The sequence below is a fragment of the Coregonus clupeaformis genome, chromosome 10, assembly GCF_020615455.1.
Source record: "Coregonus clupeaformis isolate EN_2021a chromosome 10, ASM2061545v1, whole genome shotgun sequence".
Classification (NCBI taxonomy): domain Eukaryota; kingdom Metazoa; phylum Chordata; class Actinopteri; order Salmoniformes; family Salmonidae; genus Coregonus; species Coregonus clupeaformis.
In genome coordinates, this window is record NC_059201.1 from 35,904,435 (window position 1) to 35,925,907 (window position 21,473).

The window sequence follows — 21,473 nt, forward strand, 5'->3', positions numbered from 1 at the left end:
GTCGCAGTTGTAAATGAGAACCTGTTCTCAACTGGCTTACCTGGTTAAATAAAGGTGAAATAAAAAAATAAAAAACAGAGAGAGTGCTCGCGCGTGCACTGATTTAAAGCAACAATATTCGTGTGACAGGCAATTTAAAAAACAAGGTGACCCCCAAAAGCCAGATGGAGATGGTTAAATTATACACTCATTCGGTCTTTATATTACTGCAGCATAGACTACGCTGCAGACAATGTAGACCTACCTGTCACAAGAAACAACGTTACCATGGTGAGATGATAGGTCTACATGCATTGTTACCATGGTGAGATGATAGGTCTACATGCATTGTTACCATGGTGAGATGATAGGTCTACATGCATTGTTACCATGGTGAGATGATAGGTCTACATGCATTGTTACCATGGTGAGATGATAGGTCTACATGCATTGTTACCATGGTGAGATGATAGGTCTACATGCATTGTTACCATGGTGAGATGATAGGTCTACATGCATTGTTACCATGGTGAGATGATAGGTCTACATGCATTGTTACCATGGTGAGATGATAGGTCTGCATGCATTGTTATCATGGTGAGATGATAGGTCTGCATGCATTGTTACCATGGTGAGATGATAGGTCTACATGCATTGTTACCATGGTGAGATGATAGGTCTACATGCATTGTTACCATGGTGAGATGATAGGTCTACATGCATTGTTACCATGGTGAGATGATAGGTCTACATGCATTGTTACCATGGTGAGATGATAGGTCTACATGCATTGTTACCATGGTGAGATGATAGGTCTACATGCATTGTTACCATGGTGAGATGATAGGTCTGCATGCATTGTTACCATGGTGAGATGATAGGTCTACATGCATTGTTACCATGATCAGATGATAGGTCTACATGCATTGTGAACTGCACTCCATACTGAGATGGGTCTGTCCCCACTGAGCGTTGATTCATCATGCAGAGGCCGTAGAGAAGGCAGATTTAGACATCACATATAATTTAACAGTTCCATTTCACGCCATGCTGTTCTTATAAATAATGTATTATAATTTACTGGTTTCTCTCAGTTATTTATCCCGGGAAAAGGGGGTGGTTTTGGGCGGTAAATCCCGGTAAATCTCAGTAACCGGGTTCTCGCCATTCAACCAACCCTAAGCAGACCTGTACTGGCCCTCCAACAGCAACCTGATCTTCCCATGCAGCATTTCATCACCCATGTTTACCCAACCTAGCTTAGACACCAGAGAAAAGCCAGCATGGGGATGCAGGTAGATATGGTCACACACTAAGATATGTAGGGCAACATTTACCATAAACCAGCTTGACAATGACTAACTGTGTAAAACTCAATTTCACTGCACCTATACGATGTATGTGAGAATAAAACTATTATTACAATTAAAAAACTTTTCTACAACAATGTGCATTAAAAGAGGTGATTATTTATGTATTGCTCAGTTTACTAAAATGTAGTTAAATAATTTCCATCTTATAACACACTTTGTTGAAGAAAAGTTTAAAATTAAATCTTGCTTCTAGATTACCATTAGGTTTATGTCACATTTTGGCAATTTCAAAGATTGTCTATTATATTGACAAGACATTCGAGTGACTGTTCTATCAATGGAAATACATGTCCTCAAAGATGGAAGGCAGACGAGAGGAGGCAAGATCAGGTGGGACCATTCTAGCCAATGAGAGTGCAGATACGTGTGAACAACTGGCCATAGAGATAGAGGACTCATCTTTGAATCTGTGCCATTATAGCATCAGTGACAGCATGGGCAGCGCCATTGATGCTACCTCCATTTTAAAGTAGTACATTTTCTAATTCATTGGCTGATTGCTCCCAACTCATGGAAACCCAACCCAGTTGGCTACTTAAAAGTAAGATGGCGCCGACAGACACGGCAGCTCTGCTTCTAGCTCCTAAGCAACAGACACGGCAGCTCTGCTTCTAGCTCCTAAGCAACAGACATGGCAGCTCTGCTTCTAGCTCCTAAGCAACAGACATGGCAGCTCTGCTTCTAGCTCCTAAGCAACAGACATGGCAGCTCTGCTTCTAGCTCCTAAGCAACAGACATGGCAGCTCTGCTTCTAGCTCCTAAGCAACAGACATGGCAGCTCTGCTTCCAGCTCCTAAGCAACAGACATGGCAGCTCTGCTTCTAGCTCCTAAGCAACAGACATGGCAGCTCTGCTTCCAGCTCCTAAGCAACAGACATGGCAGCTCTGCTTCTAGCTCCTAAGCAACAGACATGGCAGCTCTGCTTCTAGCTCCTAAGCAACAGACATGGCAGCTCTGCTTCCAGCTCCTAAGCAACAGACATGGCAGCTCTGCTTCTAGCTCCTAAGCAACAGACATGGCAGCTCTGCTTCTAGCTCCTAAGCAACAGACATGGCAGCTCTGCTTCTAGCTCCTAAGCAACAGACATGGCAGCTCTGCTTCTAGCTCCTAAGCAACAGACATGGCAGCTCTGCTTCCAGCTCCTAAGCAACAGACATGGCAGCTCTGCTTCCAGCTCCTAAGCAACTTTGCAGTATTTTGTTTTTTGGCGTGTTATTTCCTACATTATTAGCCCAGAACGTTTTTTTGTGTTATTACATTCAGCCGGAAATAACTGTTGGATATCAGAGCGGCGGTAACTCACCAGCATTACGACCAGGAATACAACTTCCCCTAATTGGATCCTTTGTTCGTACCCCCCAGGGCAATTGAACTTATCCCAGAGGCTGCACCAAGACACCACCGTTGGAGAAAAGGTATTCGTAATGGACCTCTAGTCTGATTCAGGAGGCGTGCACACCATCCACCGCTTCCGAGTACATTACTCACTAATGTTCAGTCTCTGGACAATAAAGTAGACGAGCTCAGGGCGAGGATCTCCTTCCAGAGAGACATCAGGGAAACATTCTGTTTCACGGAATCATGTCTCTCTCCTGATATACTGTCCCCGTCCATACAGCCAGCTGGGTTCTCAGTACATCGCGCAGACAGGAATAAAGAACTCTCCAGGAAGAAGAAAGGCGGAGGTGTATGTTTCGTGATTTACTACTCATGGTGTGTATGTTATAACATAGAGAAACTCGAGTCCTTCTGTTCACCCGACCTAGAATACCTCAATCAAATGCCGACTGTATTACCTCCCAAGAGAAATCGCTTCGGTTATAGTCCCAGCCGTGTATATTCTCCCTCAAGCCGACACCACAACGGCCCTCAAGGAACTACACTGGACTTTATGCAAACTGGAAACCACATATCCTGAGGCCGCATTTATTGTAGCTGGGGATTTTAAAGCTACGGAAGTTCTATCAACACATTGGCTGTAGTACTCGCTCTGGGAAAACACTAGACCACTGCTAATCCCCCTTTCGAGATGCCTACAAGGCCCTCCCCCGCCCTCCCTTCGGCAAATCAGATCACAACTTAATTTTGCTCCTCCCTTCCTATAGGCAGAAACTTAAACAGGAAGTACCCATGCTAAGGTCTATTCAATGCTGGTCTGACCAATCGGAATCCATGCTTCAAGATTGTTTTGATCACGCGGACTGGGATATGAGTTCATCAGGAAGTGTATAAGCGGATGTTGTTCCCACTAGAAACCGTGGATAGATGGCAGCATTCGCGCAAAACTGAAAGCGTGAAACACCGCATTTAGCCATGGCAAGGTGACTGAGAATATGGTTTAACACAAACAGTATAGTTATTCCCTCTGTAAGGCAATCAAACAGGCAAAACGTCAGTACAGAGACAAAGTGGAGACGCAATTCAACGGCTCAGGGAAAACCAGCCACCGACGTCTTGCTGCCGGACAAGTTAAACACCGTCGTTGCCCGCTTTGAGGATAACACAGTGCCACTGACGCTGCCCACTACCAAGGACTGTGGGCTCTCATTCTCCGTGGCCGACGTGAGTAAGACTTAAGCATATTAACCCCCGCAAGGCTGCCGGCCCAATGGCATCCCTAGCCGCGTCCTCAGAGCATGCGCAGACCAGCTGGCTGGTGTGTTTACGGACATATTCAATCTCTCCCTTTCCCAGTCTGTTGTTACCACTTGCTTCAAGATGGCCACCATTGTTCCTATACCCAAGAATGCTAATGGTACCTGAACTAAATGACTATCGCCCCGTAGCACTCACTTCTGTCATCATGAAGTGCTTTGAGAGGCTAGTTAAGGATCATATCACCTCTACCTTACCTGTCACCCTAGACCCACTTCAATTTGCTTACCGCCCCAATAGATCCACAGACGATGCAATCGCCATCACACTGCACACTGCCCTATCCCATCTGGACAAGAGGAATACCTATGTCAGAATGCTGTTCATTGACTATAGCTCAGCCTTCAACACCATAGTACCCTCCAAGCTCATCATCAAGCCCTGGGTCTTAACCCCGCCCTTTGCAACTGGGTCCTGGACTTCCTGACGGGCCGCCCCCAGGTGGTGAAGGTAGGAAACAACATCTCCACTTCACTGATCCTCAACACTGGGGCCCCACAAGGGTGCATGCTCAGCCCCCTCCTGTACTCCCTGTTCACCCATGACTGCATAGCCACGCATGCCTCCAACTCAATCATCAAGTTTGCAGACAACACAACAGTAGTAGGCTTGATTACCAACAATGACGAGACCGCCTACAGGGAGGAGGTGAGGGCCCTGGCGGAGTGGTGGCAGGAAAATAACCTCTACCTCAACAAAACGAAGGAGCTGATCGTGGACTTCAGGAAACAGCAGAGGGTGCACGCCCCTATCCACATCGACGGGACCGCAGTGGAGAAGGCGGACAGCTTCAACATCCTCGGCGTACACATCACTGACAATCTGAAATGGTCCACCCACACAGACAGTGTGGTGAAGAAGGCGCAACAGCGCCTCTTCAGGAGGCTGAACAAATTCTGTTGGACCCTAAAACTCTCAAACTTTTACAGATGCACAACTGAGAGCATCCTGTCTGTATCACCGCCTGGTACGGCAACTGCACCGTCCGCAACCGCAGGGCTCTCAAGAGGGTGGTGCGGTCTGCCGAACGCATTACCGGAGGCAAACTACCCGCCATCCAGGACACCTACAGCACCCGATGTCACAGGAAGGCCAAAAAGATCATCAAGGACATCAACCACCCGAGCCACGGCCTGTTCAACCCGTTACCATCCAGAAGGCGAGGTCAGTACAGGTGCATCAAAGCTGGGACCGAGAGACTGAAAAACAGCTTCTACCTCTAGGCCATCAGACTGTTAAATAGCCATCACTAGCCGGCTACCACCCGGTTATGTAACCCTGCACCTTAGAGGCTGCTGCCCTATAGACTTGAAATCACTGGTCACTTTAATAATGGAACACTAGTCACTTTAATCATGTTTACATACTGCCTTCCTCATCTCATATGTATATACTGTATTCTATTCTACTGTATTTTAGTCAATGCCACTCCGACATTGCTCATCCTAATATTTATATATTTCTTAATTCCATTCTTTTACTTTTAGATTTGTGTGTATTGTTGTGAATTTTTAGATACTACTGCACTGTTGGAGCTAGGAACACAAGCATTTCGCTACACCCACAATAACATCTGTGTATGTGACCAATAGAATGTGATTAGATTTTAAAATGGTGACAGCCATCACTGGCAATGTCAATGCTAAAACTGGCTTTATCCATGAGTCGTCATTCCCCCCCCAAAAAAAATCTAAATTTGCGAAAAGGCCACGTGTTTCCACTTATATGAGTGCATTGGTAACAACCTAACCATTAAGAAACTTTTATTAGATCAAATAAGCCTCAAGTAGCAAATTAGCAATAAAATAATTGACCAGATTCCACACTCATAGACCTCCATGCAAAAATTCCTCCCTTCGTGGGCTTATCTTCGTGGACAGATTTTGGGCGGAGTAAAATTCGCCTCTTCCACTATGATACATTTCACATTGCTTTTGCGCTACGAAAATGTAGCCGTAATTTATAACAAGATAATTTCAACGTACCCTCCATGACTCTGGCACAGATCTCAGCCCCCACTCCGTACTGGGGCCAGCCCCCCTCCACTGTGACCAGATGGCCGGTCTTCATCACACTGGCCTCGATGGTGTCCACATCCAGAGGCCTTATGGTGCGCAGGTTAACCACCTGGCAGGGGCAGAACAGTACTTTAGAAATGTTGTACATTTTCAAAAACCACACACACACTCGTTGACTCAAACCTCAATCCAGAGACAGTTTAAAAAGGTGCGTTGTAGATATGCAACAGTGGTCTAAATAACTTTTTAAAAATATATATAGACATTTCAATTGCAGTGGGAGTACCTACACAGTGCCTTCAGAAAGTATTCATACCCCTTGACTTATTCCACATGTTGTTGTGTTACAGCCTGAATTCAAAATGGATGACATTGTTGTTGTTTTTTTTACTGCTGAACTTATTTAGGCTTGCCATAACAAAGGGGTTGAATACTTATTGACTCAAGACATTTCAGTTTTTTCATTTTGTATTACATTTGTAAAAATTCTTAAAAACAATTCCATTTTGACATTATGGGGTTTTGTGTGTAGGCCAGTGAAACAAAATCTATCTAAATCAATTTTAAATTCAGGCTGTAATAACAAAATGTGGAAAAAGTCAAGGGGTGTGAATACTTTCTGAAATCAAATCTTATGTCACATGCGGCGAATAAAACAGCTGTAGACCGTGAAACGTTTACTGACAAGCCCTTCACCAACAACGCAGTTAAGAAAAGGTACTAAAGTAAAAAAAAGCAACAATAAAATGACAATAACAAGGCTATATACAAGGGTACCGAGTCAATGTGCGCGGGTACAGGTTAGTCGAGGTAATTTGTACATGTAGGTAGGGGTAAAGTGACTATGCATAGATAATAAACAGTGAGTAGCAGCAGCGTAAAAAAATGGGGGTCAATGTAAATAGTCCAGGTGGCCATTTGATTAATTGTTCAGTAGTCTTATGGCTTGGGGGTAGAAGCTGTTAAGGAGCCTTTTGGACCTAGACTTGGCGCTCCGGTACCGCTTGCCGTGCGGTAGCAGAGAGAACAGTCTATGACTAGGGTGGCTGGAGTCTTTGACAATTTTGAGGGCCTTCCTCTGACACCGCCTGGTATAGAGGTCCTGGATGGCAGGGAGCTTGGCCCCAGTGATGTACTGGGCCGTACGCACTACCCTCTGTAGTGCCTTGTGGTCGGAGGCCGAGCAGTTGCCATACCAGGTGGTGATGCAACCAGTCAGGATGCTCTCGATGGTGTAGCTGTATAACTTTTTGAGGATCTGGGGACCCATGCCAAATCTTTTTAGTCTAATGAGGGGGAAATTGGAATTGTCGTGCCCTCTTCACGACGGTCTTGGTGTGTTTGGACCATGATAGTTTGTTAGTGATGTGGACACCAAGGAACTTGAAGCTTTCAACCTGCTCCACTACAGCCCCATATGTAGACTTCCTGACGGGGCCCCCATATTGAGGATCAGTGTGGCAAACTTGTTGCTACCTACCCTTACCACCTGGGGGCAGCCCGTCAGGAAGTCCAGTTGCAGAGGGAGGTGTTTAGTCCCAGGGTCCTTAGCTTAGTGATGAGCTTTGAGGGCACTATGGTTTTAAACACTGAGCTGTAGTCAATGAACAGCATTCTCACATAGGTGTTCCTTTTGTCCAGGTCGGACAGGGCAGTGTGGAGTGCAATAGAGATTGCATCATCTGTGGATCTGTTGGGGCGGTATGCAAATTGGAGTGTGTCTAGGGTTTCTGGGACGATGGTGTTGATGTGATCCATGACCAGCCTTTCAAAGCACTTCATGACTACAGATGTGAGTGCTACAGGGCAGTAGTCATTTAGGCAGGTCACCTTGGCGTTCTTGGGCAGGTCACCTTGGGCAGGTCACCTCGGCGTTCTTGGGCAGGTCACCTTGGGCAGGTCACCTTGGGCAGGTCACCTTGGCGTTCTTGGGCACAGGGACCATTGTAACAAAATGTGGAAAAAGTCAAAGGGTCAGAATACATTCCGAATGCACTGTATGTACGGTCACTGTAGGGACGACGTCATCATCGATGCACTTATTGATGACGCCGGTGACTGAACGCCATCGGATGAATCCCGGAACATATTCCAGTCTGTGCTAGCAAAACAGTCCTGTAGCTTAGCATTCACGTCATCTGACCACTTCCGTATTGAGCGAGTCACTGGTACTTCCTGCTTAAGTTCTTGCTTGTAAGCAGGAGGATAGAATTATGGTCAGATTTGCCAAATGGGGGGCGAGGGAGAGCTTTGTACGCATCTCTGTGTGTGGAGTAAAGGTGGTCTAGAGTTTTTTTCCCTCTGGTTGCACATTTAACATGCTGGTAGAAATTAGGTAGAACGGATTTAAGTTTCCCTGCATTAAAGTCCCCGGCCACTAGGTGCGCCACTTTGGGATGAGCATTTTCTTGTTTGCTTATGGCCTTATACAGGTCGTTGAGTGCGGTCTTAATGCCAGCATTGGTTTGTGGTGGTAAATAGACAGCTACGAAAAATGTAGACAAACTCTTGAGGTACTCTACCTCAGACGAGCAAAACCTCTAGACTTCCTTAATATTAGAGCTCGCACACCAGCTGTTAATGACAAATAGACACAGACCACCACATTTGTGAAACATAAGATATTACAGTTTTAAATGTCCCGTTGGTAGGATATTCTTGAACGGAGCTCATCCAGTTCATTGTCCAGTGATTGCACATTGGCCAATAGGACGGGTGGTAGAGGCGGGTTAACCACTCGCCGACGAATTCTCACAAGACACCAGGATCTCCGCCCCCTGTATCTCTGTCTCCTCTTCATGTGAATGACGGTGATTTGGGCCCGGTCCGGGAGCAGCAGGATATCCTTCGCGTCCGACTCGTTAAAGAAAAAGTATTAGTCCAGTTCGAGGTGAGTAATCGCTGTTCTGATATCCACAAGCTCTTTTCGGTCATAAGAGACAGTAGCAGAAACATAATGTACAAAAAAAGTTAAACAATGCAAAAAAAAAAATGTAATACAAAATATCACAATTTGTTAGGAGCCCATAAAACGGCAGCCACCCCCTCCGGCGCCATTCTCATCTAGCAGTTGGACAACAGGTGATAATGCTTATTGTTGTTGTAAGTTCAGTTTATATAAAAACCAGTACGAATCTCATTTTTTGACCCCATAAATAGGACACTCACCTCACATTCAATCCCCTCCTTAGCCAGGACGGCCGCTGCGTCCAGACAGAAACCCACACAGCGGGAATGGGACACTAGAGTGATATGGGTTCCTGGAGTAAACAGACAGACAGAAACCCACACAGCGGGAATGGGACACTAGAGTGATATGGGTTCCTGGAGTAAACAGACAGACAGAAACCCACACAGCGGGAATGGGACACTAGAGTGATATGGGTTCCCTGGAGTAAACAGACAGACAGAAACCCACACAGCGGGAATGGGACACTAGAGTGATATGGGTTCCTGGAGTAAACAGACAGACAGAAACCCACACAGCGGGAATGGGACACTAGAGTGATATGGGTTCCTGGAGTAAACAGACAGACAGAAACCCACACAGCGGGAATGGGACACTAGAGTGATATGGGTTCCTGGAGTAAACAGACAGACAGAAACCCACACAGCGGGAATGGGACACTAGAGTGATATGGGTTCCTGGAGTAAACAGACAGACAGAAACCCACACAGCGGGGAATGGGACACTAGAGTGATATGGGTTCCTGGAGTAAACAGACAGACAGAAACCCACACAGCGGGAATGGGACACTAGAGTGATATGGGTTCCTGGAGTAAACAGACAGACAGAAACCCACACAGCGGGAATGGGACACTAGAGTGATATGGGTTCCTGGAGTAAACAGACAGACAGAAACCCACACAGCGGGAATGGGACACTAGAGTGATATGGGTTCCTGGAGTAAACAGACAGACAGAAACCCACACAGCGGGAATGGGACACTAGAGTGATATGGGTTCCTGGAGTAAACAGACAGACAGAAACCCACACAGCGGGAATGGGACACTAGAGTGATATGGGTTCCTGGAGTAAACAGACAGACAGAAACCCACACAGCGGGAATGGGACACTAGAGTGATATGGGTTCCTGGAGTAAACAGACAGACAGAAACCCACACAGCGGGAATGGGACACTAGAGTGATATGGGTTCCTGGAGTAAACAGACAGACAGAAACCCACACAGCGGGAATGGGACACTAGAGTGATATGGGTTCCTGGAGTAAACAGACAGACAGAAACCCACACAGCGGGAATGGGACACTAGAGTGATATGGGTTCCTGGAGTAGACAGACAGACAGAAACCCACACAGCGGGAATGGGACACTAGAGTGATATGGGTTCCTGGAGTAGACAGACAGACAGAAACCCACACAGCGGGAATGGGACACTAGAGTGATATGGGTTCCTGGAGTAAACAGACAGACAGAAACCCACACAGCGGGAATGGGACACGAGAGTGATATGGGTTCCTGGAGTAGACAGACAGACAGAAACCCACACAGCGGGAATGGGACACGAGAGTGATATGGGTTCCTGGAGTAAACAGACAGACAGAAACCCACACAGCGGGAATGGGACACTAGAGTGATATGGGTTCCTGGAGTAAACAGACAGACAGAAACCCACACAGCGGGAATGGGACACTAGAGTGATATGGGTTCCTGGAGTAGACAGACAGACAGAAACCCACACAGCGGGAATGGGACACTAGAGTGATATGGGTTCCTGGAGTAAACAGACAGACAGAAACCCACACAGCGGGAATGGGACACGAGAGTGATATGGGTTCCTGGAGTAGACAGACAGACAGAAACCCACACAGCGGGAATGGGACACGAGAGTGATATGGGTTCCTGGAGTAAACAGACAGACAGAAACCCACACAGCGGGAATGGGACACTAGAGTGATATGGGTTCCTGGAGTAAACAGACAGACAGAAACCCACACAGCGGGAATGCGACACTAGAGTGATATGGGTTCCTGGAGTAAACAGACAGACAGAAACCCACACAGCGGGAATGCGACACTAGAGTGATATGGGTTCCTGGAGTAAACAGACAGACAGAAACCCACACAGCGGGAATGCGACACTAGAGTGATATGGGTTCCTGGAGTAAACAGACAGACAGAAACCCACACAGCGGGAATGCGACACTAGAGTGATATGGGTTCCTGGAGTAAACAGACAGACAGAAACCCACACAGCGGGAATGCGACACTAGAGTGATATGGGTTCCTGGAGTAAACAGACAGACAGAAACCCACACAGCGGGAATGGGACACTAGAGTGATATGGGTTCCTGGAGTAAACAGACAGACAGAAACCCACACAGCGGGAATGGGACACTAGAGTGATATGGGTTCCTGGAGTAGACAGACAGGCAGACACCCACACAGCGGGAATGGGACACTAGAGTGATATGGGTTCCTGGAGTAAACAGACAGACAGAAACCCACACAGCGGGAATGGGACACTAGAGTGATATGGGTTCCTGGAGTAAACAGACAGACAGAAACCCACACAGCGGGAATGGGACACTAGAGTGATATGGGTTCCTGGAGTAAACAGACAGACAGAAACCCACACAGCGGGAATGGGACACTAGAGTGATATGGGTTCCTGGAGTAGACAGACAGGCAGACACCCACACAGCGGGAATGGGACACTAGAGTGATATGGGTTCCTGGAGTAAACAGACAGACAGAAACCCACACAGCGGGAATGGGACACTAGAGTGATATGGGTTCCTGGAGTAAACAGACAGACAGAAACCCACACAGCGGGAATGGGACACTAGAGTGATATGGGTTCCTGGAGTAAACAGACAGACAGAAACCCACACAGCGGGAATGGGACACTAGAGTGATATGGGTTCCTGGAGTAAACAGACAGACAGAAACCCACACAGCGGGAATGGGACACTAGAGTGATATGGGTTCCTGGAGTAAACAGACAGACAGAAACCCACACAGCGGGAATGGGACACTAGAGTGATATGGGTTCCTGGAGTAAACAGACAGACAGAAACCCACACAGCGGGAATGGGACACTAGAGTGATATGGGTTCCTGGAGTAAACAGACAGACAGAAACCCACACAGCGGGAATGGGACACTAGAGTGATATGGGTTCCTGGAGTAGACAGACAGACAGAAACCCACACAGCGGGAATGGGACACTAGAGTGATATGGGTTCCTGGAGTAGACAGACAGGCAGAAACCCACACAGCGGGAATGGGACACTAGAGTGATATGGGTTCCTGGAGTAAACAGACAGGCAGAAACCCACACAGCGGGAATGGGACACTAGAGTGATATGGGTTCCTGGAGTAGACAGACAGACAGAAACCCACACAGCGGGAATGGGACACTAGAGTGATATGGGTTCCTGGAGTAAACAGACAGACAGGCAGACATGGTTGGGTAGTGTACAATATGTTGTCTATCTGTGTTGTAACGAGAGCCTCCTTAGCTGTGGGTGGTGGGAAACAGAAAACTACTCAGTACCACATTCCAGGCCAAGATTGACAGTTCTGTTATTGACCCCTTACATTTTACATTTTAGTCATTTAGCAGACGCTCTTATCCAGAGCGACTTACAGGAGCAGGTAGGGTTAAGTGCCTTGCTTAAGGGCACATCGACAGATTTTTCACCTAGTCGGCTCGGGGATCAAGTCATCTTTCTCCTTTTACCTGAGTGGCCTAGAGGGGGGGGTCAGGAGACAAAAAACAGACACCTTCTGCAAATCAGCAGACCGCCTCGTGATCTGCATGTGTTACTGGGGATGACCAGCCAGGCTTTCAAGTAGCCAGGGATGTGTATTGCAAGGGAAGAGAAGTGAGGAACTTTTTTTTTTTTTTTTTTTTTTTTTTAACTCTTTGTAACAAAATAAATGGCACCAATACAGACCAATGACCCTTATGAACAATGTATTAAACTGGATGACATGTTGGTATAACTTGAAGCATTTTCTCCTGGTTGTTCTATGTCATTAGGACGGCAGGTAGCTTAGTGGTTAAGAGCGTTGTGCCAGTAACCGAAAGGTCGCTGGTTCTAATCCCCGAGCCGACTAGGTGAAAAATCTGTCGATGTGCCCTTGAGCAAGGCACTTAGCCCTAATTGCTCCTGTAAATCACTCTGGACTAAAAATGTAAAAAGGGAAGAGGATTTACTGGGACATAGAAGGGATGTTTGGTACCTGCAGGCAGCGCATTTCATCCTAGAGACTTAAACTGTTTTCTGTACAGTAGAAACATTCTGTGAACACTCATGAGGAAATCGCAGATTAATCTCATATGAACATAAACGAATTTTCCAACTTAAGTCTAGTAAATAAAACCTTGAATGAATTATTTGTGGCATTAAGTTAATTTGCGAGCGATTGGGTTATTGAGGTTTCCAGGGGTTAAAGCAACAACAGAAAAATCCCATGACTGAAACTTAAGTCAATCTCAGATGGACAGTCTGGGGCCGTGTTAACCTCCCCTCTCAGATGGACAGTCTGGGGCCGTGTTAACCTCCCCTCTCAGATGGACAGTCTGGGGCCGTGTTAACCTCCCCTCTCAGATGGACAGTCTGGGGCCGTGTTAACCTCCCCTCTCAGATGGACAGTCTGGGGCCGTGTCAGATGGACAGTCTGGGGCCGTGTTAACCTCCCCTCTCAGATGGACAGTCTGGGGCCGTGTTAACCTCCCCTCTCAGATGGACAGTCTGGGCCGTGTTAACCTCCCCTCTCAGATGGACAGTCTGGGGCCGTGTTAACCTCCTCTCAGATGGACAGTCTGGGGCCGTGTTAACCTCCCCTCTCAGATGGACAGTCTGGGGCCGTGTTAACCTCCCCTCTCAGATGGACAGTCTGGGGCCGTGTCAGATGGACAGTCTGGGGCCGTGTTAACCTCCTCTCAGAGGACTGGGCCGTGTCAGATGGACAGTCTGGGGCCGTGTTAACCTCCCCTCTCAGATGGACAGTCTGGGGCCGTGTTAACCTCCCCTCTCAGATGGACAGTCTGGGCCGTGTTAACCTCCCCTCTCAGATGGACAGTCTGGGGCCGTGTTAACCTCCCCTCTCAGATGGACAGTCTGGGGCCGTGTCAGATGGACAGTCTGGGGCCGTGTTAACCTCCCCTCTCAGATGGACAGTCTGGGGCCGTGTTAACCTCCCCTCTCAGATGGACAGTCTGGGGCCGTGTTAACCTCCCCTCTCAGATGGACAGTCTGGGGCCGTGTTAACCTCCCCTCTCAGATGGACAGTCTGGGGCCGTGTTAACCTCCCCTCTCATGTAAGAAAGTCATGACCATCATATTTTAAAAGAAAGAGGATCATTTTGTGTTAAACTGCAAGTTAGACCAATTCCAGTCCCCTTTCTTAGGGGCTCCGGGGTCCTCCACGGGATCATGTTTATGTAGAAGGACTGACAAGCTCAGTTCTGGTGACTTTTAAAAAAAAGGACATTCTACTCCAAAATTAATGAAAATAAAATGACGCTGACACCATCTAAAATATTAATTTCCACCTCCAGAAATGGCCCCAAAAATTATGTTAAAATTATTTGTACATGTTGGACCATGTATATAACCTAAAGTCTATATTATCAGATGCGCTGTTAGCAGTAAGCATCATCACCTGTAGCCCAACTGATGCAGCACAGTGGATATAAAATGTACATGGGCTGAAGCATGGGGTTCGTCCATCTGCATTTACCCCATTGGACACAACATCCTGATTCTTATTATCGGTTTCTATTACAAAGTATGTGATTGCCCCGTTAAGAGCTCTGTTACTCAGCTGGTTGTAAAACGATGCCACCAAGCAACTGAAGGGGTAGATAAATAAACGTTGTAGCAATGGAAAACTGGGATCCCCCTCTTTACTAACAAAGGTCAAAACTGTTTTTAAAAAATTGTTTCCCCGCGATTGCATTAAAAATTGTTGTGCATTGACTGCTTGTCAGAATACATGTTTCCCTCCTATGGCTCTCCCAACTTGAATGCACCCGAGAGGAATATCACTCTCACTTAGAGCACACAACAAGCCAACTATTCTACAATGGGGTTGTCTGGTTTAGTTTAATAACACCATTACATGACTAGTTAAATAGGTCAACTATTCTACTATGGGGTTGTCTGGTTTAGTTTAATAACACCATTACATGACTAGTTAAATAGGTCAACTATTCTACTATGGGGGTTGTCTGGTTTAGTTTAATAACACCATTACATGACTAGTTAAATAGGTCAACTATTCTACTATGGGGTTGTCTGGTTTAGTTTAATAACACCATTACATGACTAGTTAAATAGGTCAACTATTCTACTATGGGGTTGTCTGGTTTAGTTTAATAACACCATTACATGACTAGTTAAATAGGTCAACTATTCTACTATGGGGTTGTCTGGTTTAGTTTAATAACACCATTACATGACTAGTTAAATAGGTCAACTATTCTACTATGGGGGTTGTCTGGTTTAGTTTAATAACACCATTACATGACTAGTTAAATAGGTCAACTATTCTACTATGGGGTTGTCTGGTTTAGTTGAATAACAACATTACATGACTAGTTAAATAGGTCAACTATTCTACTATGGGGTTGTCTGGTTTAGTTTAATAACACCATTACATGACTAGTTAAATAGGTCAACTATTCTACTATGGGGTTGTCTGGTTTAGTATAATACCACCATTACATGACTAGTTAAATAGGTCAACTATTCTACTATGGGGTTGTCTGGTTTAGTTAATTAACACCATTACATGACTAGTTAAATAGGTCAACTATTCTACTATGGGGTTGTCTGGTTTAGTTGAATAACAACATTACATGACTAGTTAAATAGGTCAACTATTCTACTATGGGGTTGTCTGGTTTAGTTTAATAACACCATTACATGACTAGTTAAATAGGTCAACTATTCTACTATGGGGTTGTCTGGTTTAGTTGAATAACACCATTACATGACTAGTTAAATAGGTCAACTATTCTACTATGGGGTTGTCTGGTTTAGTTTAATAACACCATTACATGACTAGTTAAATAGGTCAACTATTCTACTATGGGGTTGTCTGGTTTAGTTTAATAACACCATTACATGACTAGTTAAATAGGTCAACTATTCTACTATGGGGTTGTCTGGTTTAGTTTAATAACACCATTACATGACTAGTTAAATAGGTCAACTATTCTACTATGGGGGTTGTCTGGTTTAGTTTAATAACACCATTACATGACTAGTTAAATAGGTCAACTATTCTACTATGGGGTTGTCTGGTTTAGTTTAATAACACCATTACATGACTAGTTAAATAGGTCAACTATTCTACTATGGGGTTGTCTGGTTTAGTTTAATAACACCATTACATGACTAGTTAAATAGGTCAACTATTCTACTATGGGGTTGTCTGGTTTAGTTGAATAACAACATTACATGACTAGTTAAATAGGTCAACTATTCTACTATGGGGTTGTCTGGTTTAGTTTAATAACACCATTACATGACTAGTTAAATAGGTCAACTATTCTACTATGGGGTTGTCTGGTTTAGTATAATAACACCATTACATGACTAGTTAAATAGGTCAACTATTCTACTATGGGGTTGTCTGGTTTAGTTAATTAACACCATTACATGACTAGTTAAATAGGTCAACTATTCTACTATGGGGTTGTCTGGTTTAGTTGAATAACAACATTACATGACTAGTTAAATAGGTCAACTATTCTACTATGGGGTTGTCTGGTTTAGTTTAATAACACCATTACATGACTAGTTAAATAGGTCAACTATTCTACTATGGGGTTGTCTGGTTTAGTTGAATAACACCATTACATGACTAGTTAAATAGGTCAACTATTCTACTATGGGGTTGTCTGGTTTAGTTAATTAACACCATTACATGACTAGTTAAATAGGTCAACTATTCTACTATGGGGTTGTCTGGTTTAGTTGAATAACAACATTACATGACTAGTTAAATAGGTCAACTATTCTACTATGGGGTTGTCTGGTTTAGTTAATTAACACCATTACATGACTAGTTAAATAGGTCAACTATTCTACTATGGGGTTGTCTGGTTTAGTATAATAACACCATTACATGACTAGTTAAATAGGTCAACTATTCTACTATGGGGTTGTCTGGTTTAGTATAATAACACCATTACATGACTAGTTAAATAGGTCAACTATTCTACTATGGGGTTGTCTGGTTTAGTTTAATAACACCATTACATGACTAGTTAAATAGGTCAACTATTCTACAATGGGGTTGTCTGGTTTAGTTTAATAACACCATTACATGACTAGTTAAATAGGTCAACTATTCTACTATGGGGTTGTCTGGTTTAGTTTAATAACACCATTACATGACTAGTTAAATAGGTCAACTATTCTACTATGGGGTTGTCTGGTTTAGTATAATAACACCATTACATGACTAGTTAAATAGGTCAACTATTCTACTATGGGGTTGTCTGGTTTAGTTTAATAACACCATTACATGACTAGTTAAATAGGTCAACTATTCTACTATGGGGTTGTCTGGTTTAGTTGAATAACACCATTACATGACTAGTTAAATAGGTCAACTATTCTACTATGGGGTTGTCTGGTTTAGTATAATAACACCATTACATGACTAGGTAAATAGGTCAACTATTCTACTATGGGGTTGTCTGGTTTAGTATAATAACACCATTACATGACTAGTTAAATAGGTCAACTATTCTACTATGGGGTTGTCTGGTTTAGTATAATAACACCATTACATGTCAAAAACAGTAGCAGTGGAAAGTTCAATGCTGAGTGATAAACAAGAGGCTTTGAATTACTTTACCAGCAGCAACACACCTCTGTCTGAGTCTTTACCAGCAGCTACAGTAGGCTACACACCTCTGTCTGAGTCTTTACCAGCAGCTACAGTAGACTACACACCTCTGTCTGAGTCTTTACCAGCAGCTACAGTAGGCTACACACCTCTGTCTGAGTCTTTACCAGCAGCTACACACCTCTGTCTGAGTCTTTACCAGCAGCTACACACCTCTGTCTGAGTCTTTACCAGCAGCTACAGTAGGTTACACACCTCTGTCTGAGTCTTTACCAGCAGCTACAGTAGGTTACACACCTCTGTCTGAGTCTTTACCAGCAGCTACAGTAGGCTACACACCTCTGTCTGAGTCTTTACCAGCAGCTACACACCTCTGTCTGAGTCTTTACCAGCAGCTACAGTAGGTTACACACCTCTGTCTGAGTCTTTACCAGCAGCTACAGTAGGCTACACACCTATGTCTGAGTCTTTACCAGCAGCTACAGTAGGCTACACACCTCTGTCTGAGTCTTTACCAGCAGCTACAGTAGGCTACACACCTATGTCTGAGTCTTTACCAGCAGCTACAGTAGGCTACACACCTCTGTCTGAGTCTTTACCAGCAGCTACAGTAGGCTACACACCTATGTCTGAGTCTTTACCAGCAGCTACAGTAGGCTACACACCTCTGTCTGAGTCTTTACCAGCAGCTACAGTAGGCTACACACCTATGTCTGAGTCTTTACCAGCAGCTACAGTAGGCTACACACCTCTGTCTGAGTCTTTACCAGCAGCTACAGTAGGCTACACACCTATGTCTGAGTCTTTACCAGCAGCTACAGTAGGCTACACACCTCTGTCTGAGTCTTTACCAGCAGCTACAGTAGGTTACACACCTCTGTCTGAGTCTTTACCAGCAGCTACAGTAGGCTACACACCTCTGTCTGAGTCTTTACCAGCAGCTACAGTAGGTTACACACCTCTGTCTGAGTCTTTACCAGCAGCTACAGTAGACTACACACCTCTGTCTGAGTCTTTACCAGCAGCTACAGTAGGCTACACACCTATGTCTGAGTCTTTACCAGCAGCTACAGTAGGCTACACACCTATGTCTGAGTCTTTACCAGCAGCTACAGTAGGCTACACACCTATGTCTGAGTCTTTACCAGCAGCTACAGTAGGCTACACACCTCTGTCTGAGTCTTTACCAGCAGCTACAGTAGGCTACACACCTATGTCTGAGTCTTTACCAGCAGCTACAGTAGGCTACACACCTCAGTCTGAGTCTTTACCAGCAGCTACAGTATACTACACACCTCTGTCTGAGTCTTTACCAGCAGCTACAGTAGACTACACACCTCTGTCTGAGTCTTTACCAGCAGCTACACACCTCTGTCTGAGTCTTTACCAGCAGCTACAGTAGGTTACACACCTCTGTCTGAGTCTTTACCAGCAGCTACAGTAGGTTACACACCTCTGTCTGAGTCTTTACCAGCAACTACAGTAGGTTACACACCTCTGTCTGAGTCTTTACCAGCAGCTACACACCTCTGTCTGAGTCTTTACCAGCAGCTACAGTAGGCTACACACCTCTGTCTGAGTCTTTACCAGCAGCTACAGTAGGTTACACACCTCTGTCTGAGTCTTTACCAGCAGCTACAGTACACTACACACCTCTGTCTGAGTCTTTACCAGCAGCTACAGTAGGTTACACACCTCTGTCTGAGTCTTTACCAGCAGCTACACACCTCTGTCTGAGTCTTTACCAGCAGCTACACACCTCTGTCTGAGTCTTTACCAGCAGCTACAGTACACTACACACCTCTGTCTGAGTCTTTACCAGCAGCTACAGTAGGTTACACACCTCTGTCTGAGTCTTTACCAGCAGCTACACACCTCTGTCTGAGTCTTTACCAGCAGCTACAGTAGGCTACACACCTCTGTCTGAGTCTTTACCAGCAGCTACAGTAGGTTACACACCTCTGTCTGAGTCTTTACCAGCAGCTACAGTACACTACACACCTCTGTCTGAGTCTTTACCAGCAGCTACAGTAGACTACACACCTCTGTCTGAGTCTTTACCAGCAGCTACAGTAGGTTACACACCTCTGTCTGAGTCTTTACTAGCAGCTACAGTAGACTACACACCTCTGTCTGAGTCTTTACCAGCAGCTACACACCTCCGTCTGAGTCTTTACCAGCAGCTACACACCTCCGTCTGAGTCTTTACCAGCAGCTACAGTAGGTTACACACCTCTGTCTGAGTCTTTACCAGCAGCTACAGTAGACTACACACCTCTGTCTGAGTCTTTACCAGCAGCTACAGTAGGTTACACACCTCTGTCCGAGTCTTTACCAGCAGCTACAGTACACTACACACCTCTGTCTGAGTCTTTACCAGCAGCTACAGTAGGTTACACACCTCTGTCTGAGTCTTTACCAGCAGCTACAGTAGGCTACACACCTCTGTCTGAGTCTTTACCAGCAGCTACAGTAGGTTACACACCTCTGTCTGAGTCTTTACCAGCAGCTACAATAGGTTACACACCTCTGTCTGAGTCTTTACCAGCAGCTATAGTAGATTACACACCTCTGTCTGAGTCTTTACCAGCAGCTACAGTAGGTTACACACCTCTGTCTGAGTCTTTACCAGCAGCTACAGTAGGTTACACACCTCTGTCTGAGTCTTTACCAGCAGCTACACACCTCTGAGTCTTTACCAGCAGCTACACATCTCTGTCTGAGTCTTTACCAGCAGCTACAGTAGACTACACACCTCTGTCTGAGTCTTTACCAGCAGCTACAGTAGACTACACACCTCTGTCTGAGTCTTTACCAGCAGCTACAGTAGACTACACACCTCTGTCTGAGTCTTTACCAGCAGCTACAGTAGGTTACACACCTCTGTCTGAGTCTTTACCAGCAGCTACAGTAGGCTACACACCTCTGTCTGAGTCTTTACCAGCAGCTACAGTAGGTTACACACCTCTGTCTGAGTCTTTACCAGCAGCTACAGTAGGCTACACACCTCTGAGTCTTTACCAGCAGCTACAGTAGGTTACACACACCTCTGTCTGAGTCTTTACCAGCAGCTACACACCTCTGTCTGAGTCTTTACCAGCAGCTACAGTAGACTACACACCTCTGTCTGAGTCTTTACCAGCAGCTACAGTAGGTTACACACCTCTGTCTGAGTCTTTACCAGCAGCTACAGTAGGTTACACACCTCTGTCTGAGTCTTTACCAGCAGCTACAGTAGGTTACACACACCTCTGTCTGAGTCTTTACCAGCAGCTACACACCTCTGTCTGAGTCTTTACCAGCAGCTACAGTAGGCTACACACCTCTGTCTGAGTCTTTACCAGCAGCTACAGTAGGTTACACACCTCTGTCTGAGTCTTTACCAGCAGCTACAGTAGGCTACACACCTCTGTCTGAGTCTTTACCAGCAGCTACAGTAGGTTACACACCTCTGTCTGAGTCTTTACCAGCAGCTAGAGTAGGTTACACACCTCTGTCTGAGTCTTTACCAGCAGCTACAGTAGACTACACACCTCTGTCTGAGTCTTTACCAGCAGCTACAGTAGGTTACACACCTCTGTCTGAGTCTTTACTAGCAGCTACAGTAGACTA

General features: G+C 45.4%; 1 protein-coding gene across 1 annotated transcript in view; it reads right to left on the minus strand.

Moving 5' to 3' along the window:
- The window catches only part of LOC121575381 (pyruvate dehydrogenase E1 component subunit beta, mitochondrial-like), a 58,385-nt gene that overhangs the window by 13,340 nt on the left and 23,572 nt on the right, over positions 1-21,473 (minus strand). The window contains exons 9-10 of the mRNA XM_045222982.1: positions 9,195-9,286; positions 5,994-6,135 (exon numbers count right to left, since the gene is read on the minus strand). Coding sequence (XP_045078917.1) covers positions 5,994-6,135; positions 9,195-9,286 — 234 coding nt within the window. The remainder of the gene's footprint in view (positions 1-5,993; positions 6,136-9,194; positions 9,287-21,473) is intronic.